General features: G+C 38.4%; 1 protein-coding gene across 3 annotated transcripts in view; it reads left to right on the top strand.

The window, feature by feature from the left end:
• Positions 1-24,576, top strand: part of itpr2 (inositol 1,4,5-trisphosphate receptor, type 2) — a 136,462-nt gene that overhangs the window by 47,830 nt on the left and 64,056 nt on the right. For all 3 annotated transcript variants that reach the window (XM_066705381.1, XM_066705382.1, XM_066705379.1), the window contains 9 exons: positions 241-363; positions 561-761; positions 911-1,162; positions 1,311-1,436; positions 2,066-2,194; positions 2,868-2,988; positions 3,607-3,788; positions 4,347-4,489; positions 4,748-4,856. In XM_066705381.1, the coding sequence (XP_066561478.1) occupies positions 241-363; positions 561-761; positions 911-1,162; positions 1,311-1,436; positions 2,066-2,194; positions 2,868-2,988; positions 3,607-3,788; positions 4,347-4,489; positions 4,748-4,856 (1,386 nt within the window). The remainder of the gene's footprint in view (positions 1-240; positions 364-560; positions 762-910; positions 1,163-1,310; positions 1,437-2,065; positions 2,195-2,867; positions 2,989-3,606; positions 3,789-4,346; positions 4,490-4,747; positions 4,857-24,576) is intronic.

The following is a 24,576-nucleotide window of genomic DNA, read 5'->3' as shown; positions in this document are numbered from 1 at the left end:
TAGTGACACCTGAAAGTAACTTCATATTTTTAAAATAAGTCTCATATAATTCATGAATAACTCTCCACTACTCCAGTGTAATGTAGGAGATTGTTGGTTGGGTTTGTCATAAACCTTCTTTGAAGCTGCCACTAAAACCATTGTTGTTGAAATTGTGTAGTATCTGCATTGCCTTGGAAATGCCATGCCATGCCATGGAAAGGCATCCCATGTCATTAACAACATTTCAATATTTTTTAGACTGATGAAAAGATGAATGAAATTATGAATTTGGCTCATGGGTTTCTGCAAAACTTCTGCCGGGGGAACCATCAGAATCAAGCACTTCTGCATAAACATCTCAATCTCTTCCTCACTCCAGGGGTAAGTAGATCATCTTCAGCATCTTATGTAAGTTTTGAAGACTCCTATTTGGTTTTGCATCATTTCTGAATGCTGGAAGAGATACTGTAAAGTGATTATCCAATCCATGTGCCGCATGTGAAATTGTATTTAATTGCCTATTAAATAGTTGCCTCTGTTTTGTGTCTTGATACTATGGGCCTTTTCTCCTCTTCCAGCTTCTGGAGGCTGAAACCATGCGAAACATCTTCATGAACAATTATCACCTGTGCAACGAGATCAGTGACAGGGTGGTCCACCACTTTGTGCACTGCATAGAGACTCATGGGCGACATGTGAAGTATCTGCGTTTCTTGCAGACCATTGTGAAAGCGGACGGCAAATATGTCAAGAAGTGCCAGGACAAGGTCATGACTGAGGTACGATAGAGTCTGAAGTTTCTGAAGCTGTGGTCAATTAAGTGTGGACCTTAAAAAAGGAAATAATCTTATGTTTGCCTGTATGTATGCTTTCTATTTGTATCTTTTGATGAGCTGTGTCACAGCTGTGCGCCCGTGTGTGTTTGCAGCTTGTCGGTGGAGGAGAGGACGTGCTCGTGTTCTACAATGACCGCACCTCCTTCCCGGTGCTGCTGCAGATGATGAGCAGTGAACGAGAGCGCACGGACGAGAACGGGCCCCTGGCCTATCACAACTCGCTGGTGGAGTTGCTGGCCGCCTGCACTGAGGGCAAGAACGTCTACACTGAGCTGAAGTGCAACTCCTTGCTCCCCCTAGACGATATTGTTAATGTGGTCACTCACCCAGACTGCATTCCGGAGGTAACAAGCCACTGAATATGACGTTAGGCTTGATGAGACACAATGGCTATTGTAAATCTCTTTATACAAAGGTGTATGTCTTGTATGTAAAATTTGTCCGATTTCTGTGTGCGGATATGGTATCAGGGTCATTTTTGTTTTTATTCAGGTGAAAATGGCCTATGTCAATTTTGTAAACCACTGCTATGTGGACACAGAAGTTGAAATGAAGGAGATCTACACCAGCAATCACATTTGGAAGCTGTTTGAGAATTTTCTTGTGGACATGGCCAGGGTAAGTTCAAGTTTGTTGATGAAATTGATTCTGAAAATGTTAGTCAGCGAACTGTTTTTCATTTTAGTTAACGAAGATGAAAATCTGACTAAAATCATCCAAAATGACAACGATGGTGACTAAATGTTTTTATTTTTAATTTGTGAAAATATGATGAGAAGAAATAGTCAGTTTTACTAAAACTCTGAACTCCCAGTTTTACTACCTGCCTGTCTGTCATATAGCAGTACTAAAACTGAATTAAATGTATGCAGGTTTTAGGTGAATATAACAAAATGAAATGGCATGACAAAAATGTGACTAAAAATAACAAAAAAATGTAAATTTTTAGTTGACTAAAAAAGAAAAGTGTATGACTATGTGATTGTATCTCATAGACATTTTAGTCAACCTGACAAAGACTACAACTAAATCAAAAACTGATGACTAATAGAGTGGTTCAAGCCCTCTTCAATGGTGTTATTTTTTTTCCATCCACCACTGGTGTTTGTTTGTATTAGCACTGAAAATCGTAGGCCTTACTAAGGTGTCTTATAAATATGTGCTTTGTATGTCTGACAATTGAAAATCAAGCTTATGAACTGGGTGTGTACGTAACAAGCTTTTGTATTTTGAATGGTATCTTTCAGGTTTGCAACACCACTACTGATAGAAAGCATGCAGACACAATGCTGGAGAAATATGTAATCGAAACTGTGATGGCCATTGTCAAGGGCTTCTTCAGTTCCCAATTCTCTGTCAACAACTCAAACCTTCAGGTAACTGTGATCTTGCCTTGGATGCATGGTCTTCTCATGAACCATTCTGTAGTCTTTATTTTCCTTTGTGTATGGCTGAAAGTGTACTTTCCTTCCTCACAGCAGTGGTTATTTTCAAATTATGAGTTTGTGCTGCTGACAAAAAAAAAAGAATGGCTAGGAACAGCATGGCAATAGTATACTTGCTCTCTATATGGAGATAGATACTGTAGGTAGATTGGTACTGGACAAGAATAAACTGTCAAGCATCCAAGCAATTTAATTTGATATTCTTCCATTGAGACATTCATGGATAATCATGGATTTGGTAAGAAAGTACCAAATCTAAAATCTGTTCATATAGTTGCTTTCTTATTCTGATGTGTTTTTGGGAGGGACAGATTTGGCAAAGTCTCAGATCTTCAGCTTTCTGCACTTTAGGCATTGAAAAGCCATGTGGTTTATTTTCCTGTGCTTCTGTGTTCTGGATTGATTTAAATGCCTTTTTTATGTTAATCGGCACAGATTCTCTTAGACATCCTAGGTTTTCTTTTTAAAATAGAAGACCAGATTTGGTAATTAACTGAAATTTGAAACCTTTATTGTCAGAATGTGAGAACTCCTTGCTAGCTGGAGAGTTGGAGTCCTTCACACCATTACAGTTTTTAATTTGTCTTGTTTCCTTTCATTTCAGACTCACCAGCCAATATTTATTCAGCTGCTACAATCTGCTTTTAGGATTTACAACTGCTCCTGGATAACGTCTTTGCAGAAGACCAATATAGAAGGGTGCCTTAAGACTTTGGTTGATGTCGGTAAGTAGCAGCTTTGGCAAATCAACATCAGAAAGGTTTACAGAATGGCAGAAAAGAAATTTGGTGTAAACAGTTAAATTCCAGCTAAAATCACAAAACTGTTCAGAAGTTCCTTTGTTGTCTAATTCTAGATTTGCAAACTGAACATCTCTAGTTATTTCATGAAGTGCAGAGTGAATTGTTCTCTGTAGCACACACTCTGATGTGTCTAAGGTCAGAGTGCATGGATTCATTCCAGTCTATTAAGAGAGTATACACAATATTGTCTTGTAGATGGAATGGGGAGCACAATGTATGTCTGAATTAATGTAGATTGAAAATATTAATGCTATCTATTAGTATCATTCTACCTTTCATTAACATAAAATCCCTATAAAACATCTTAAGTTTCTCTTGGAGGTTAACCAAGAAGGTATCTGGGGAAGCATACCACACTGAATCACACTCTGAAACCTGTACCTCTACATTTCTCCTGCATATTTCCTCACTAGTTTGATCTTCATTTATAGATGTTTGTGAATGTATATTCCTGTTTTAACTGTATATTTGTGTACGTAACTTGTGAAACTTGCGTACGGTTTTATTTGTATTCATTAAATTGTTTTCTAACAACTGCAGCAAGGAATCGATCAATCGCAATCCCTGTGGACCTGGACAGTCATGTGAACACTGTGTTCCTGAACACCCACTCCAGCATGGTGCAGCGCGCGGCTAAAGGTTGGCGACTGTCTGCACGCAGCAGCCCACGCAGGGAACCTCTGGGGGTCCCTGACTACAAAAACATAATTGAAAAACTGCAGGTGAGGCTAAACATAAGGATGATGATCTCTGTACTGCAGTGTATGGCCCAGTCTGCTCCTGGAGAGTCTCAGTCCTGTTAGTTTTATAGGTCACCTTAAATGGCCCGTTTCTAAAGACTGGGAACACCTGTACAGTTCTTGACTTAATTAAGGATACAGTCACTGGCTCAATTAAGGGACATCTGGTGGTTGAGACGTGAAGGGTATTCAGGCGATGGGTCCAAATGATCTCTGATTGACTGAATTTACCCAAACACCTGCTTTTATAGATCACATTTTGTTTTTCCATGTCTGTAAGTTGAGAATTCAGTGTCTCCAAAATAGTAATTGTATGGGCTGTAACTCGGGTTCCAAAGCCCTATGAGCAATGGAAATCGTCAACCATGTATTAAGTCTTCTATTCTTCTTAAATTAACAAAATCAAATTAATAATATATAGAAAAATAAACATTTAAATTAGTCTCCAGTTCATTTACTTAAATATGAGTTGAATGCAGTTCTGTTTTTTTTTTTTTCAAAGACATTTTCAAGTCGGTGTTTTGGCTTTTTGCTTTCCAGGGTGTGGTGGCCTCTCTAGAGGAGCAGTTCAGCCCCATGGTGCAGGCCGAATTTTCCGTGCTCGTCGATGTCCTGCACAGCCCAGAGCTGCTGTTTCCAGAAGAAGTCAAAGTCTACTTGGAAAGTGGCGACTTTATGTCCAAGTAAGTCCCAAGCAGTTCCCCCTGAAGGATCATGAATCACTGAACAGTCAGATTTACCGCCATACTGCGCTTCCTCCCAGTACCCAAGCTGAATTTTACACATCTAATGTCCAATTGTAGGTAGTGGTGAGACAGAAGAATGTTCTTTTAATTCTCAGCAACGTATCAAGTAACACAGACTGGCCTCAGGTCAGCACGGCCCAAGATGTAACCGTTTGATATTGGTGATTTTAATATTATTTGTTTGACTTTTCACAGACTGATCAAGCATACCAAGAAGCTGATGGAAAAAGAGGAAAAGCTGTGCATTAAAATCCTCCAAACACTGCAGGAGATGCTGGACAAGAAAGAGCCCTCTGAAGAGTTGGTAAGCATGGAATTGGTCCTCTTAACTAATTCACTTAACTGTGAGTCCTTATCATTGGTTGACTGAAATAATAAAACCAACAAAAGCTTAGGCCTTGGAAAGGAGGAGTAATTAAATATTTCATATGTAGTTTAGGACAATGAAAATAGACTTCCTCAGCTTATTGCTTCTGGATTGTTTTTTACTGAATAATTTCTCTGTGAAACATTTGTGTTTTATTGGATTTAAACTGAATTTAAATTCTGATGTTGGTTCTAAGAAGTTAAACCAAAGACATGAATCATGGATACCATAGGGTGCCTTGATCTGTATTGATTTTGATTGGTGCTTGTTTGAGGTGCTTTCAGCAATGCAACAAGAGACCACCAGTGGTCACTGTTTCTGCATATGTTGAATGAGATGTTTTCTACCTCAGCTGCTTCTGATGCCAGACTGATTAGTATTCAGAGCACGAGTTTCCAAATATTTGTTAAAGATTTGTCTGTATTGTAAACTCCAGGTAACTTAGTTTACATGTATATGTTGCAGCTTATGAACAGTGTGAGTATCTGTTCACCACCATATACAGCAGGGTTTGCTTTTGCTAATGTCTGCTTCCATATGCCCTTCTTACTTCAGGCATCCGGAGATCAGAAAATATGCCACAAATGTATTCAAAATGATATAGCTGGATTGTTTATGGTTAATCGTTCTGCATGCTCAAAACCAGTGCAAGAATATTGACCAATCTGCATTTATGCATACATATAATCTATTCAGTTGATTTGATGAGGGGTTCCTACCAATGTAAAATTCAGACTTTTGCCTTTATGACATCTGCAGTTACATAACATAACAGAAGGCATACGAGGATAGCTGCACAGTGATTGAGGGAATGGCAGTGTTGCTGATAAACACGATGTAGCTTGGTGCTGAGTGAACAGATCAATAAATCTGCAATACAGAGCTGCAGAGTGGCCGGTAGCTGCTTTTGTTTTATACATGAAGAGAAGTGAAATCAGGCTTTGACTATTGACTATTGTATTTATTTATTTACTTATTTGTGTCTTTATTTATTTTAACACTAACTTGAATCTGGTAAAAAAAAAAGAACAGCATTCTTCTGCTACAGTTACAAAATAATTATATATAAACTTGAAATTCTACCTGACAATCAGGCTGATTTTATTTCTCACTTTCTCTGGGACACCAGTAATGAAAAGATAGATTTCAGCCAATTAAATGTGATTGTATAAGACATTTGTCAGTGAACGTCTCCTGGATATTATTTAATCTGCTCAAAGTGTGTGGCGGCACGTGATACGACTGAGTAATCAGAAGCTCAACCAACATGCATTCATGCCTTGGTTTACACCCCAGGCCCTTTCTAAAGTCTGTGCTCTTCTGTATGCTATTTCTGTCATGGTTTTAAAGGGTTTTGACCTTTTTGGCCTCTCTGGTAATATATTCTCTTCTTCTTAAGAAGCAGTCATGGGTTCTGGAGGAGTCATAAACTTGACTGTCAGATCACACAGTTGTAAGGCACAACTCATTAAGGCGGTTATCTTTTGCTTCCCCTGCAAAGTTCCGCTACATGAGATGTAATCACTGTTTTCACATTCATTTGCAATGGGACATGCTACATTAGATGACTTCATTCAGAGAGCACTTTAAATATATTAACTACAAATATTTGATTTGGTCATCAAATAACATCTTGTGCAATCTAAATCAAAAATAATTTAGCTGTATTTCTTGTACTTCTAATGTTGATATCTAAAATGTTAATAATTTTTCAACATTTAGGAAGATGTTTTAGGACTGATCAGCGCATGATCAACGTTTTTGTTCATATGCAAATACATATTTATCTAGTTTTGAGGTTAAAGGGCAGGGTTAACCTAAACGTAGTCCAACAAATATATCAAGGGCTATTTTCTAGCATCTTGGGAAAATAGGAGGCAATCAATGAAGTGGAACAATCCACTGTTAAATCTAATTAGAAACTCTTAGAAAGGCTAACTCTATATTCTCAATTAGGAATTCAACAACATACTAGGTGACCAGATCTTTACAATATGGCAATATGTGCGGAAATGAATTTAATGAAATATAATGTATGTATGGTGTCATTTGTTGTGGTTTGAAGTGTTGATGCTAGAGTTAATGTAGAGGTGGAAATTGAATACGAAGTTTCATGTTTCTAGTGGCATTTCATTAGTAATTTCCACACCCACTGGCTTTTTTTCTCATTTTGTTCTTCATTACAGACCAAATAGGTTACCATACAACTCTACCACTCAATCACAAAAGGAAACATTAGGCAGAGGTCTTTTTTTGTGTAATCAGTCCACGGTTGGTTGAAAGGTGTCTTGGCTTTTTCACTCCATCTTTAGACTCACTGAAGGCGTCAGTCCAAAAATAAAGAATCAAAGAGATGCATTTTGACACGGATGAGTTCTGAAACCAGTTGACAAATGCAGACATTTTCGCTGATGTATCCCGATTGCCGTAGATAAACATGTTGTTATTGTAATATGGAACACTGTATCTATCAACACTCCTCACATTGATACTTTAACACGCCGCCTGTCTCTGTGGATGAAAAGCCTGCTCAACAGATCATGCAAGTTATGAAATGTGACAGAATAAATTTGAGGTGCCAAAGCCAGTGGTTAGTACTCATCAATCAAAATGTAAATTTTATGGGAGTACAGTATTAGATTTTGCAGAGGCATCCTTTGAGTGGGTGTCCCTCTAAATACTGTATGGCATTAGGAAATTTGCATCAGATTACGCAGAGCTTTCAGAAACATGTAATTCCCCCCTTTTGGAAGATTTTTCACTGGTAGAGGGAGAAGAAGAGATTTGACAAAACCAAGGGAATCTGTTCCATTTCATCTCTTTGTGGAGGGAAAAGTAGACTAATTCTTCTTATCCTGCAATACTGAGACAATATTTTGTGTCAGCAGAAATGTTGCAAACAATTCTCAGTTTCCTCTCTTTGAAACATCTAGTAAATTAATTGCTTTCAAATCCTCTAAACTTGTAAGTATAGCTGTACTATTAATTTAACACATCAAACTGGCAGTGCTATCTGTTGAGATCAGTCTGAAAATACAGGTGTTTCTGATCTGTGGCAATTTCAGCAGCAGAGTGCAAGTGTATGTCACTTCAGTTAATCTCAAGCCAAAACTCCATTAAAGCCTTTAGTAAATGAAGTTTTTTTTTTTTCTGTCTTTTAAAATCACCCCGTTCTTTTTCATTTATGCAAGTGTGAGTGCTGCAGTTTTACGAGTGGCTAATCTGAATGAAAAATGTTGAATGCTGGACACGGCTAATTAGAGTTTTTAACCATAATGACATCATTGTATTCATTTTAATTAGGGTTTTTGTCAATTAATCAAATACTGTTCTCTCATTTGCATACAGATTCCACATTTTGTATTTAATGGGGGGAAAGTAAGGCTTGGCTGATTCTTTTTCTTTTTTGGTATTATACGGTCAAAAGCTGTAAATTCAACTCATTTTGTAGGCGATACATTCCTTTGTTGCAATTGAAATGCACAAATGTCCTAAATCGTGATCAAGTTTTGACAGGAGAGAACGAAAAATGAAAAATGTGTTTTTTAATCATAAGCTCTGGGTGTTACAGAGCTCCCTGCTTGTTGATCCTTGATTCCTTGCTGTTGATCTTGGTTGTACATTTTGTTCATTATGTTGTTCATCAACTTTGTAAAGGTTTGTTAATTGCACATTTCCTGTTGTGTGCCAAGAAACATACAGGTTGTTTTGAAAATATTTGCCTTTAAAGTATTTGGTTTTTACTTTTCAGTGTTCTCTTACACTGAACTATTAAAATGCCTTGAGAAAGACACATGTGCCAAGACTGGGGAAACTATACCAGCCCTGTAAAGGCTGACCATGTGCCCCTGTATTTCTCTTAAGTTCAAAAGGCATTTCTTTGAATAGGCATTGGACTTGAAACATTATGGCTAATCAAACACCCCATACTGCGTAGTTTATCATGCATGTTATGTTATAAATCCCTCTACGCTGCACTTAATTGGAAAGGGAGTTCAAAAGCTTCATGGTCAGTCTTTGGACTCTGCTTCTTTCTGTACCCAAATATAAAAACTCTCCTTTTCTTTTAGAGAGATAGAAGGCACATGGGTGCTTTATTTCTACTAACCCTGGGCTTTGGAGGAGATGTGTTTTCGTCTCCGTCTCCGGTGTTTAGGAATGCTGTCTGAGTTACTTGTCTGGCAGCTGGGTGCCTGTTTTGTGGTTGAATCAAGTGTTTGCCAGGTCACAGCGAAAGAGCTCCCTCTTGTTGTCTTGTTTGAAGGCCCCCGGAGCATGTGACTGTGCATGTGAAAACTGTGTGCAGCCAGGAGCTGTGGGGTGTGATTGGAGGAAGCAGCATCTGCCAAGCCCATGAGGTGACTGAGAGAGCAATCCTCCTCAGCCAACAACAGCATGTGATTATGTAACGCCTGCAGTGTCTGGCACCGGGCTCCACTGGGGCAGCATCACGTGTCGTGCAATGCTCTCGGCTTCGAGAATTCAATTAGATTGCTTTGAATGATTTGGAGCTCACATGAGGCTGGGTTTTCAGTGGCTGCCGCTGAAAGAGTAAATAGTCTGATTTAACACCACATGAATAGATAATTGTTGCTAGAACTCAAGCAAGGATGCCTGGTATTGTTTCTATTTTATTTTTATTTTTTTTGGTGGATGTGTGAAGAAAGAGGCTTGAAATTTGTGCAATATGCAATGGCAAGTGTAGGTGAAATGTTGTCCCTCACCCCCCTCCTTAAACTTGGCTAAGAATAAAATTGTTTCCTTTCCGATTCAGGTGTATGCAGAGAAATCTCTTAAGCATATTGAGTATGGAGGTTGATTTTATTTTTGTCTTAAAAAGAAAGATGTCGAACAAAATCCTTATTCCTTGTGAAACTGACTCCTTAATTAGTTTGTATTATTTTTCTTAACTAGACTGTCACTGCTGCCCGTTTCAAACAGGTTTGTGGTTTAATGGCAGCATTTATATTGGCACGTTCTGTCTTCAGCTGTTATGTGTTAACAGTACTTTACCAGGTGTTGATAAATGAAGAAAAACCAAGGTTATGTAACAGTCTGTGTTCTGCCAAGTCTCACACCGAGTCCCACAAGGAAATTCTGCTTTAGCGATTTACTACTGATAACAAAACCTGTAAACCTGCCATGCATGTTCCACTTGAATTGGCAACACCCACTGTGGAGCTTATAAAGTTTTACAGTCCCGTGCCTGACACCAAACAACTCGAGCCACCTTTCCAAGGTCTAATAAAATGGTTTCTGGCAACTATATTGGGTACGTGGCCCGAGACCAACACTACAACACTGTCTGCAACGTTCTATTATTATCGATATTGTTATTGAAGTCTATAAAATACATTAGTAAGACGGGATAGGATAGGAACACCTCTGCAGAGGTGCGTGTGTATACCCTTGGCAGGCTTCCCATTTCATACATCACCAGCCATATTAGTATTTCTCCTACTTTTCATTTTTCTGAGGCATGGGAGAAGCAGTATTCAGGACAGCTAAATGTGTAACACACTTTAATTTATATTTATTTGCAAGGTATAAATTATCTAAAGCTAAAGTAATTTTACATGTTTAATGCAGATTCCTTCCTTTTTGTTTTCCTTTTTTAATTTGTATTTTATTAAAAATTATTAGCTCAAGTGCAGTGCTTCATTAGTAATTTAAGTTCTCATTATATCCCCCCAGCTGCAGTATTTCTGTGCTCCACAAGGTGGGGCAGTGTATTATTTTTATTGAAAGGGGTGAAACTCCTAGGTTTTGCAAGGTTTTAGGATTACTACTACTTTGAATATCCAGAAAAGTGGATCCAGAATTGTTCATAACCATGTGGTTTACTTAAAGTATGTGCGTGTGCGTGTTTTTGTAGCTATTTCCCAATTATGGCTGATGCAACATCATGTTAGGCAATCTTAACAACCGCAGTAGGATTTGTCATTCATACTTTAAGTAACAAACTCACACCCAAAATATCACCAATATAAGCCATTTGTAGCCTTTACACAAATTGTAACTTTTTTTTTTTTTAAGAGTATCTGGTTCCTTTTTAAACACTACAGAAAAACTGAACGGATATCCATCTATGCATCATTAATACTAATGGAAACTAAATGAATAACTTTTTGAAACATCCCAATCTGGCAATTGGGAATACAGAATGTTGGCGTAGACTTTCAGATGCATTCCGTGATCTGTAAGGGGTCTGAACAGGTTTATCATCTTGCAGCAAGCTCTCAAAGGTCTTATTGCATTAAACCACATTTTAGGGTGAATTTTCCTGCAGGGTATTGTACTTGTAAACTCGACTAGCAACACATAGGAATTTTAAACATTCTTCTGCCCTCTTTGCGATGTAGACAGTGTAAGCTTTCTTTCATTGATGCTTATATGCAGTGTGTGTGTCTGTGTGAGTGTGTGTCTGCAGCAAGTAGGGGCTAATCACGTTTTTACCTTTTTGACTGCTATCGGGTGCTTGCTACATGGTGTCTTCAACTTTAAGTGTGTGGTGTCCATGGAAACTGAATGACTCGTGTTTGCTCCCATGTCTTCCCATCTCGGGTTATCTCTGGCAAAAGTGCCCATTTGATATTTCACTTCTGACAGCCATGCCTTATTAATGTCAGAGTCTGATTGTAGGTATTCAGTTACCTGGTTTTATCATGAAAGGTTTAATAATATCTGACCCCTGTCAGCAGGCTGTTCCCACTTCAAAATAACATTAAATATTCAATACGAATAATGTTGTTCTGACACCTGATGCTAAATATAACCAACTTATAATATCTGACTGTAATATTTTGTGTAATTGTTGTAGTTTTGTTGTTTGGAATGCACATATGGTTGATGAAGTGTTGTTAATGAATTCATCTATTTTATTAACATTACCATTTGAACCTGAGAATCTGGAAAATTCCACACCTCTAGAAAATATGGCCAAAGAACCTACATTTCATGAACTGAAGGATACATTTTTAGAGTTTACTTGTACTTGAGCCAACAAATTACTAAAAAGTATAAACACGTCTGACTCTACTGAATAACCTAACTGTTTTCATCATATCTCTCAGTTGATATTACGTTTGCTGGTGGGCTTACAAGTGATATTGGGGATCTGAATGAAACCAAAACAAATGATGTGTAGAATCTTCAGACCCTGGCCAGTGACACTGGGGTGATATTCCACTTGAGTGCATGAATCTGTGAGGAGGTAATGAGAAAACCAGTATGACTTTACTGTAAACCAGAAATGCCATAGATACACAATATGAATGAATAGACCTGCTTTAAAGTTCTTCATTATATACTGCTCGAGATTTGATGTTCATGCTGACAAATTCTCACAAATGGGTTTGAAATTATTAGTGTCCAGTTTTTTCAACAAAATCATGGAGCAGTGTTTTGGGTATCCTGATTTCTTATTGACTGACCCCACGGTTAGCGTTCCCAAAACCGGGAGAAAATTCCAGGCCCGGGTTTTTGAAGTTTCAAATTTATAAACCCGGGATCCCCGGGGCACCCGAGCTTGATGACTAATTATTTCATAGGCATATAAATAGGAAAAATAAGCAATATGGAAACAAAAATAATTAAATAAAAAACACTAAGCTCGCTCTAAACTTTTCCGATGGCGCTTCTCTGTCTCTCTCTCTCTCAAATGCGATTATACGAGGCTTTCAGCACAGTGTGTGCACCACGGTACCTTGCAGGCACACGCATTATCCTGTCACACACTGTTGGACACATCAAACATATTAGTTTTTCCCTTTATTTTATTAAACTAGAACCCCTGGCCATATCAACAAGGTAATACTAAATAAGTAAAATATAAACTCCTTTTTTGTGTCTGTATTTTATGTGGAGCTGAAATTAAATACAAACTCAGTTATACTGCATTATTATTATTATTATTTTTATTTATTAGTTCACATAGTTATTATGTATTGATCATTTGTATAAACTGAAGCGACCTTGTAGAGCTCCCAGCTGTTTGCAGTACCTTGTTTGGATACTTTTTGTATTTGGCTGATTGGCCGTTTACTTCTTATATAGGAAGTAGAACCAAACCGAGCTTGGATCGGAACTCCTTGAAAAAATCGTCCAGGTTGCCTGGGATTTCGGGCTGGAATCACTACCCACGGTGTTTGTACTTTTGATATGAAATATGTAAACAATTCGTTTATTTACTGAGTTCATGGAAAGGCTTCTCAAATGCCTTGTTAAACTTCATCATGAATGTTGGAATGGTTATAAGCTTGGAGGAGAGAGTGTGTTGATTTGTGGGCTGCGGACATCATTAAGAGACAGACAATTAGGGCAGTTGAAGTCACTGTTTAGGCACTGGGCATTTCCACGCTTGGACAGCTATTGCTCATAGTTTTTAAAAAATGTAGAAAAAAATAATCCTGCAGGAGTTTCAGAAAAAAACAAAACATTTAAAATGTGAGAAATATACATATTTAAAAAGTTTCCGTTCAAATTGGTTCCAATGCAGTATGCTTCGGGGCTCTTTTGGAACACAGTGTCTGGAAGCTTTTTGATTGGCATACTGCTGAATCGAGAGGTGGGGATGGATGGGTGAATAACAGAAAATTGTACATCCTTGTGCTTGATCTTTGGCTATTTAATTATACTTCCTCAAGCTGATGCATTATTTATTTGTTCTCCATTTGTTAAGATAATTTAATTCTTCAATCCACATTTTCTTTCATGGTTAACTTCTCAGTGTTGACTAGATAGGAGCTGAATCTTAAATTCAGTACTGCGCCTCTCCTGGGCACACAGAGGCCCTTAGACCACCTTATTTTAAAGATTAACTTTATCTTAGGTAGAATATTACTTCTCCTTCTTGTGAAGTATGCACTCCGCAATAAGCCTTCTATGTAAATTGATAACACAAGTGCTTAGGGAACAGACTCATACTGCTTTTATGAGCGGTTTGACATTCACATGCCTACTCTTCCTGTTAATTGTGTACACCTTTTTCAGTGACTAATGTATTCTTTAAATAAATAAAAAAAATACTTAGAAACGTGAATTAACACATTTTTATATCTGGTAAAGGAAGTAGTTGTTATACAGGGGCAATACATAAAGCAAGGAATGTTTTTTTGGGGGATTAAACAAACATTTAAATTCCCAATGGATTTAGAATAACACTGCCTCTTCTGCTTGGTGTAACAGTGAGATCCTTGAAAATGTTGTATATCTTTCAATCGACAATTTGCAACAACCCATTGCTCACAGTACTACTATGCTTAAGAGCCCACAGTATCTCTCGTTTGTAGTCAACACTGTGCTGTGTCAACTCCAGGAAGTTCTTGTCTGTGTTCTCTCAAATCATGATTTGATTTTAAAGCAAGTTCAAAAATAACAGGATTATTATAAGATAAGAGAGAACCGAACACACTGTCTAGGCCTTCCTCAGTGACACCCCTACCATACAGACACCCGTAGTCAACCATGGATGAATTCTGCGTGCTTCTGACTTCTTCCATGCAACTGCTATAAAATACATTGTAGTTCTGTTATGATCGGATTATTACACTATTTTGTAACTTTCAAAAATATTCATTCTGTGAATGCAGACACGCTAAACAGTGTCTGCAACCAGCAATAACAGGAAGTAAAGCATGGCAGAGTCCTGTTCTGTTCTACCTGATTTTTAAATAAGCACTGTGAATTAAATGAGTCTGCAGCACTAATATATATATAGTCATATTTGGTGACTTATGATGCTAATTGTAAATTACCTTTTAGTCAGTTTATATTTTATTTTTGGTTATTTAGGATTAAATATTTACAGAGTGTCAAATTTGTATTGATAAATGCACCCCTTCATTGTAGTGGTTTTATTGCATTAACATTTAATGAAAGGCATAGTATTTAATTGTCAGTTAAACAAACGACACAAAACTGTAAACAGGACATTTGTAGTGTATTTAATTGAAAACAAATTGTAATGGATACAAAAAGTTACTTTATTCGGTCATTTGTCATACATGTCTTAATACATTTGACTTTCAAAGATGCTGCTTTAGCACAGATGCTCCTCAATGTCAAAGTTTTTTTGGTCCAAGGGAGCATAGTATACAGTATATCTGTAAACCAAACTAGGTACCAATCCAGGAAAATGTATTTAAGTAACTTTAAAGTCATTTATGAATTTACATAATTTAATACAAACCATTTGTCTCTGTAAAGTACACTGTAAAGTGTTACCAAGATACTCATCTTCAAGAAATGATGCTCTTCAAAAACTAATAATTTGTTCATAATGTAGTTCAGCACTCATGTTCCAGTAATATGCAACAGAAGTCACTAAAGTTCATGAAAACTGCCTTTTGGCGTGAGTCAAATCACTCGGGATTGCCAGAAGAGCAAGTTGTGATTTCTGCTATCCTTTGTTAACAGGTAAAAATAGATTACTCTTTGTTTTGAGCTCTGCCACAGAGCAGATGTCACCATTATTTGTTTGTGGCGTGTTACCACAATCAACAATATGTATACTTGCCACCGTTTTGCTCTAAAACAAACAAAACTAGTTACCTTAGATCGCTTCATTTTTTTTTACAGATATCGTAAGTGTCTATGAAGTTTTCTCAGACAAAATGTGTTGAATTAGGAGTACAGTATATACACTTTTTGATATGAAAGGGACAGAACTGCACAGTGCTCATTATCTTTGCTACATGTTTTTCTCCAGTATGGCTTTTTCTGACACCACCACTGCACAATTGAACAAACTGCCTGCGCTTGTCTATGGTATAAACAAGGGTGACAACTTCTGACATCTTAATGCGACTTTACTCTCTGACACAATTTACTCTCGGTCAAAGTGTTGGGGGATGTACTTGCTCTCTCTTTCTCGCCCCAACCATAACCCTGGCCCGAAGGTTTTGAATGATTAGAAACTTTTGCAATGAATGTACAGTAGATCTCAAATGAGAAGTTATGCACAAACAGCCATGTTGCCAGTGAATAACAAGATTAAGTATTCATATGCCTCACTTCCTAAATTAATGGGTGGGAAAAAAGGTTGTTCAGAGAATGCTTATTCATTCGTCTTGTTTGGATGAACTTGATTCTCCTAAATACAGAGTTAATCTATCAATTGCTTTCACATGCAATGGTAATTTGTTGTTTTTAGAGTCCTAATATAATAGGGTATTTTCTATTTAATGAGATGTATTCCTTCAGTAACCTAGGGATACAGTAGCTGGCAGATGTATTCACACAGTATACCTAATGGCAGATTTAGCACAAAAATGCAGGTGTACTCACACTTCCACACAGTGGTCAACAATTAGTACTTTTGTGAATCCACTTTTTGCATTGAGAACTTGGAGGAGGTGTTTCCTGTAGCCCTTTAATAGGTTCATCAATGTCTCAGGAGGGGTACACCACCAATCCTCCATACACAACCTCTCCAGCTTCTGTGGTCTGTAAATTATGACACAACTTCTCTATCAAGAAGGTTCATTTTGTGCTCCCTTAACATTTTAGTGTTAGACTTGGATGTGTGCTTGAGTTTGTTGTGTTAGAAGGTCCATTGGCAACCAAACTTGAGCTTCTTCATTGGGGTGCCAGGTTTTTTAAAATATCCTGTTATATTTTGGGAACCATCCATCCCTCATTTGTAACGAGGGCACCAGGACATCAGTCTGAAAAAAAGTATATATATAAAATGGTAATCAACTCCTCAAGTACTATATATTTGAAGGGTTGGTTACCATGTCACTTGTTCTTACATTAAAGAACAGCAGTACAAAAGCATATACTGTCTCTCACCACGTGAGAAAGAGGAAAAGGGGTGGGAATTGTTTCTTAAGGAAAATAGCCACCGGGTTGAGCAGGTTGTGCTGGGAGAAGTGGGAGGCAACAAGGCGAGAACAGAAGAGCCTCAGTGCTCCGTCTGCTCTGCGTGAGCTTGCATTACTGGCCTGGGAATGGGAGGCGTGAGTTCTGGCATGTCTCGCGTATTAATATGCCTTCCCTCTGCAGCCCTGTCGAAAAAATAAAATCGAGGATATAAATTGTCCAGGGACAAATGCAGCGAATCTCTGCTTGATGGCAGCCCTCCAGCTTCTGTAGTGTTGTTATATAAGGTGCTCAGAGCTGTCATGCTGTTTCTCTGGAACTGAGACCGAGCAGGCAGGTATTAAACTGTATGAGTCCAGGCAAGAGAGAAAAATACAGTTTAAAGTGCGAGGATATTCCCGTAAAGGCAGTCCTCTTTTTTTAAAACTTACCAGCACGTGTATAATATTTTAAATGCATTTTGTGCTTTGTGGAGGAGGTGCTTTTCAATTCCTAGGATCCTAGTGTACCCTCTCACTTAAACACATTCCACTCACTAACCAGACCTTTAAACTTCTCCTTTTCTTTGTCAACATTGTACATTAGCGGCACATCACTTTTTGATGCATGCTCAAGCTGTTTGCATTGCATACAATCAAAACAAACAACCCTTAAAATAGGCAGCTTGACTCTTTTTTTAAAGAAAAGAGTTTTTTAAATCAATGTTCCATTAAAATAATGAGATGCTCGAAACCCAGACAGCATGGGACAGTTTTCTTGATGTTGGATATCGAAATACTAGCTGTGATGGATTTGGTTACTTTCATTATGATTAAACAACATCGTGTTTTTTGAACCTTTCAAACTCAGCGCTCTTATTTTTGTGACACGCTTGGCTGTAACAAAGCCTGTCTACCCTTCATGTCTATCAGTGTCTGCAGTGCTCTGCTCAAATCCACTCTTACACTCCCATGGTCATGCCCAAAGCAGGAGTCGGAGTCGTTTAGGACACACATTACTCACTTGTGTTGTATATATTCTAGGTGAGGAACTCCCAGTGGACCCTCTTCCTATTGGAAGCCCTGCAATTCCAGTGCTGGTTCCACTGAAAGTGTCACGTTGGCTTTTGTGAAGGATGCAGAAAAAAATGTGCCTGAAGTTCTTTCACAGCTTTCATACAACGGGACTTACTTTCTGACCCCATGTTTAAGGGCCATCATTAGTCCCCCTCCCCAAACATCATAAAATCCTTCTTGTAATATCTTGCATAGAAAGCTACCTCCATTGGTTTATGTTTCTAAAGCCGGCTGTCCTGTGTGTCCTGATGTGATTTACTCAAACAATAACAGTTTCAATTTGACTCCTCTTGTCTTTTATTTTATTTATGTATTTATTTATTTTAACTGCTGGTACATCCACTAATTTCTGTATCTGTATATGCAAAAGTACTTTGGTATCTTGCTTAATACAAAAAACTATGCATGAACCATTGACTTGACAAAGGCTTGAATCCATTTCAGTTTCTCTTTAACTAGGAGTGGGTTGTGAGCTACTGTGGCTTCATGTGAATATAGCTACCCTTTAAGAGGACCACTGTTCTGCTATTTGAGTAAAATGGTTTCACTGAATCTGAAACATGCCAATAATTTCAAATAATAGTTGCTATGCACCCAAAGTTGACTGAGCTAGGGTAAAAATACTGAAGAGACTGAAACGTGCATGGGCCAGAGGTTTCACAAGAAGAGCAGATCATCAATGAATAATTGACTGGAACCTCTGAGAAAAAATAAATCCACCTGGAAGATTACAAGCTCAAAGCAATGAAAATTATAGTTTAAAAACAGACATTAGTGCAATCTGGAGAGGCCTTCGTCCAGTACTGATGAGGCTGAATATGTTTTTAATTTAGATTTTTAAGAACATTATTAGAAAACATGTTTTAAAGATGCATGATATTTTTTACTTTGGCATTGATTTAAGGAAGAGTCTCGTTTACTGGGGAGACCCATTCATTAAAATGCATTTTTTGTCGTAAGTGGCTTTAAAAGACTACATTTCCTGGTGTGACGAGGAGCTGGCAGCGTGAGGATTGGTTAAAAAACAGTGCTGAAAGACGAGGTGGGAACTTGTCAGCAGAGTGTCAGGAGAAACGCCAGTCAACACAGCCAGCCCGCGGCCGTGACTCCCAACACCATCAGCTGCACCTGTCGGAGCCAATTTATCATCCTCTAACCACTGCCTGACAGAGACGACATCCTCTGTCATGTTCTGAGAGACACACACTCACACACACAGATGCAGAAAGACAAAAGCACACTGAAACATACACAAATACTATACTACAAATAGTAATCAAGTACTGTATCAAAATTGAAAGCTTATTCAGTCAAAAACTAATAATCCATGTATAGATTAAATTAACACAAAAAATACAAAAAACGCTTTTGTCCAAAAATAATCTGGACATCAGTTGTTGGATTTGAAGTAACACTGTACGGCCTTTACTTGCTTTCTACACTGTGTGGTGCAAAAATGTATACATAGAGGTTATTCATCTTGGGTGATGGCAATATTGTACAATGGGCATGACACTAAACCCTCAAGAATCATTTCAGTGTTGCACAACATGATTATTATACAGATGTTATCCAATAGATTTAATTGAAGCTGACATTTTAATGGATATTTAAAAGATTGTCTCATGTCCATAAAAGAGCTGCATTATGTATAATTATTCTTAAATATGTCCTCTTCTCATTTACGGCTTACGTTTTCTTAATCTCACTAATGGCAAAATATAATTTTCGGAATCATGTGATGTCAAGTTTGACTGTCAACAGAATTGAAATGTGAAACTGAAAAGACCTTCATTCCATAAGAGCTTAACAGATGTTTACAACTCGAATGTTCTTCAGGAGTTCCAAAACTGCAAAACAAAAATCTGTCAAGGTTAAGAAATGTATATAGTGTCATACATGATGTAGTAATTACTGCAGAAATTAAGGAAAATTATTCTCCTGTTGAGAGAGGAAAACCTGACAACGTTTTCAGGGATTACCTGGCCCTGTCACGAGGTGAATCAGTTTATCTAACTTCTTCCTACTTTTAAATGTCAATCTATACCCCTAGCAAAACATGAGGTCTGAACAGTTGATTAATTGTCCATGTGCAGCACTGCTCAGAATATTCCTGCAGATCTGTACCCTTGGATGTGAAACCTGTCCATGTATGTACAACAGCCGGTAGTGGGTGTTACCACAAACTCGTGAACATGGGCTAAACCGTGTTAAAGACGGGAAACTTTTGGTCATCTTGTGTTAAAAACCCCTCCTGTCTCAGCGGAGGTGTTGTTGTGTTATGATCGGGGCATGAACAAATTTGAGGAACTAGTCAATTTCCTGTGTACTTGCTCTGAACTCTGTCTAGTCTGTGATTACAAAGTTCAGGATTTGTTATCCTTTTTTTGTTAACCTTTTTAATCATCTTTCCATGTGGAAGAAAATAAGTCTCCATACTGACTATGTAATGTAGATTTTGGAGTTTTGTAAATTATAAGACAAACAAAACCCCAAAATTAGTTCAGCATATTCATTCAAGTTTTAAGTGAAAGTTTTAAATATTTGAATAATCTTACTTTCTAGGTTTAAGGTACCATGTAGTGGATGAATTGGCTTGCATTCTATCTATATAGAATATATTCATATTTGTCGGGAATAGTGATTCATTTATCATAAGACTGTGGTGTTTTGCCCTCTTGTGATTTAGGACTGTGCCTTAAGTTTATGCTGAAATTTGTTATTTCTTCATACTTGACTCCTCAAAGACCTAAAATGCAGGTAATAAATGTAATTGTGCCATCCTAATTAATTCGGCTTTTCTGAGGTGGAAAAAAACACATAAATGGAAGAAAGTCTGAGAATCTATAAATCGATCTATAAATAGATAGATGGGTTTTATTTTGTGCCACCAAAGAAAAATAAATATTTTTTCTGGTTATATATATGTGTGTGTGTGTGTGTGTGTGTGTATATATATATATATATATATATATATATATATATATATATATATATATATATATATGTGGAGCTTGTGTTATCTGTCAAACTAGCTCCCTCATTTGATTTTAAAAGAGAGCCTCCTAGGAACAAAGCCATACCCTTGAGCCATGTACCTTAATAAATGTGGTCTTGTGATGCGAGTTGGTTGGCTGCAAAGTAACAGAGCTGCGTATCTCTCTGCCAAAGTCATTTTATTCCCGTCCATCGCTGCTTTGTAATACGACAGGGGAATCTCAGGGGGTTGCAGGCAGCGTACACTTCTTGGCAGACCAGCCAGACAACTGACTGCTTTCACTTACAGTGGGGTCTGTTTTAATTGGTCTTTTTAAAACTTCAGACACACTCCCAGGCAGACTAAATAACATTCAGCTCCCAACAAGAACGGCAGGATCTGCAGCACAGCGTGTCCACGCACATTTAAAATGCTGCTGCTGTTAGTGTTGGCCTTCAACTTCCTCAGATTGTCCTTAAATCACCTACAAGTAGGCATCAAAATATGTGCAACAAGGAAATCAAGGCATCCAGCTACATCTGTCTTTTTTCTGTTTCTTTTATTTTCTCCCCTCTCGCTAATTTAAAGCCTCATTCTGCCTTTGCATTCAATGTGTAGCCACTGCAGTGGATTGTGCTGTCTATGAAGATGAAGAGATTTCAGTCTGTCCCCTGCTGCTACATTGTCGGGAAGCTTGTGATGGAAATAAAAGGCAGCCCAATCACGTGCATTTTGCTGCTTCAGAGCAAAGAGACAAACTGTCAACCATCAGTCTTACTGCAGGGGGACTTTGATGTGTAATCCCTTACCTGTGGTTAATATGGTTAATACAGATGTAGATGTAGACAGTTGCTCATGTTGAGGGCAAGAACAAATGTCCTAATTGTTCCCAAGATCAAAAAAAGAATATTCAAGTTAGAACGAAAGGCCCACTAAGATCATCAGAATTTGTCATTCTCCTGTAACCAAAATGAGGGTCACTGGTCAGGTGCAGCACAGGTCCCTGTAGCTTGGCTTGGCAGTTTATTTCAGGAATGAATCATTCTCTGCAAAAGTGTTTTCCTTTAATAGTGCAGAATCTACCCTTTAACTTAAGTTCCCATATGTATCTCTGACTGCACTTAATTTATGTGGAGATCTTATTTGTATTTGTTATTAATATTATTGTGTACTAACATGCAGAAAAATTACATTTTATGACAAATCACAAAATTGTACATTTGCAATCAAGCGTTTGCTCAGGTTATCCAGAATTTACAGATGAAGATGCACTGTAGAATAAATTGCAAGTTGTGTGTGTATATATATATATACACTCACCTAAAGGATTATTAGGAACACCTGTTCAATTTCTCATTAATGCAATTATCTAACCAACCAATCACATGGCATTTGCTTCAATGCATTTAGGGGTGTGGTCCTGGTCAAGACAATCTCCTGAACTCCAAACTGAATGTCTGAATGGGAAAGAAAGGTGATTTAAGCAATTTTGAGCGTGGCATGGTTGTTGGTGCCAGACGGGCCGGTCTGAGTATTTCACAATCTGCTCAGTTACTGGGATTTTGATGCACAACCATTTCTAGGGTTTACAAAGAATGGTGTGAAAAGGGAAAAACATCCAGTATGCGGCAGTCCTGTGTGCGAAAATGCCTTGTTGATGCTAGAGGTCAGAGGAGAATGGGCCGACTGATTCAAGCTGATAGAAGAGCAACTTTGACTGAAATAACCACTCGTTACAACCGAGGTATGCAGCAAAGCATTTGTGAAGCCACAACACGTACAACCTTGAGGCGGATGGGCTACAACAGCAGAAGACCCCACCGGGTACCACTCATCTCCACTACAAATAGGAAAAAGAGGCTACAATTTGCACAAGCTCACCAAAATTGGACAGTTGAAGACTGGAAAAATGTTGCCTGGTCTGATGAGTCTCGATTTCTGTTGAGACATTCAGATGGTAGAGTCTGAATTTGGCGTAAACAGAATGAGAACATGGATCCATCATGCCTTGTTACCACTGTGCAGGCTGGTGGTGGTGGTGTAATGGTGTGGGGGATGTTTTCTTGGCACACTTTAGGCCCCTTAGTGCCAATTGGGCATCGTTTAAATGTCACGGCCTACCTGAGCATTGTTTCTGACCATGTCCATCCCTTTATGACCACCATGTACCCATCCTCTGATGGCTACTTCCAGCAGGATAATGCACCATGTCACAAAGGTCGAATCATTTCAAATTGGTTTCTTGAACATGACAATGAGTTCACTGTACTAAATTGGCCCCCACAGTCACCAGATCTCAACCCAATAGAGCATCTTTGGGATGTGGTGGAACGGGAGCTTCGTGCCCTGGATGTGAATCCCACAAATCTCCATCAACTGCAAGATGCTATCCTATCAATATGGGCCAACATTTCTAAAGAATGCTTTCAGCACCTTGTTGAATCAATGCCACGTAGAATTAAGGCAGTTCTGAAGGCGAAAGGGGGTCAAACACAGTATTAGTATGGTGTTCCTAATAATCCTTTAGGTGAGTGTATATATATTATTTTTTATTTTTTTCTTTAGTTGTATTTGCTCAAAGGATTAACTGGGTAGTCTTAGACTGTTACTATGGTTTCTGGATTTCTGATGGTTTTATTTTGCACAGAATAATTGTGTTTATATACCGTCAGACTCATAAAGTGTGTAGGCTATATGCAGTGGTGCATGTATATTAATATATATACACTCACCTAAAGGATTATTAGGAACACCATACTAATACTGTGTTTGACCCCCTTTCGCCTTCAGAACTGCCTTAATTCTACGTGGCATTGATTCAACAAGGTGCTGAAAGCATCTTTAGAAACGTTGGCCCATATTGATAGGATAGCATCTTGCAGTTGATGGAGATTTGTGGGATGCACATCCAGGGCACGAAGCTCCCGTTCCACCACATCCCAAAGATGCTCTATTGGGTTGAGATCTGGTGACTGTGGGGGCCAGTTTAGTACAGTGAACTCATTGTCATGTTCAAGAAACCAATTTGAAATGATTCGACCTTTGTGACATGGTGCATTATCCTGCTGGAAGTAGCCGTCAGAGGATGGGTACATGGTGGTCATAAAGGGATGGACATGGTCAGAAACAATGCTCAGGTAGGCCGTGGCATTTAAACGATGCCCAATTGGCACTAAGGGGCCTAAAGTGTGCCAAGAAAACATCCCCCACACCATTACACCACCACCACCAGCCTGCACAGTGGTAACAAGGCATGATGGATCCATGTTCTCATTCTGTTTACGCCAAATTCAGACTCTACCATCTGAATGTCTCAACAGAAATCGAGACTCATCAGACCAGGCAACATTTTTCCAGTCTTCAACTGTCCAATTTTGGTGAGCTTGTGCAAATTGTAGCCTCTTTTTCCTATTTGTAGTGGAGATGAGTGGAACCCGGTGGGGTCTTCTGCTGTTGTAGCCCATCCGCCTCAAGGTTGTACGTGTTGTGGCTTCACAAATGCTTTGCTGCATACCTCGGTTGTAACGAGTGTTTATTTCAGTCAAAGTTGCTCTTCTATCAGCTTGAATCAGTCGGCCCATTCTCCTCTGACCTCTAGCATCAACAAGGCATTTTCGCACACAGGACTGCCGCATACTGGATGTTTTTCCCTTTTCACACCATTCTTTGTAAACCCTAGAAATGGTTGTGCATCAAAATCCCAGTAACTGAGCAGATTGTGAAATACTCAGACCGGCCCGTCTGGCACCAACAACCATGCCACGCTCAAAATTGCTTAAATCACCTTTCTTTCCCATTCAGA

The sequence above is a fragment of the Amia ocellicauda genome, chromosome 5 (genome assembly GCF_036373705.1).
Source record: "Amia ocellicauda isolate fAmiCal2 chromosome 5, fAmiCal2.hap1, whole genome shotgun sequence".
NCBI classification, from domain to species: domain Eukaryota; kingdom Metazoa; phylum Chordata; class Actinopteri; order Amiiformes; family Amiidae; genus Amia; species Amia ocellicauda.
The sequence above is the reverse complement of the archived record's forward strand: the minus strand, read 5'-3'. Positions and strand labels throughout refer to the sequence as shown.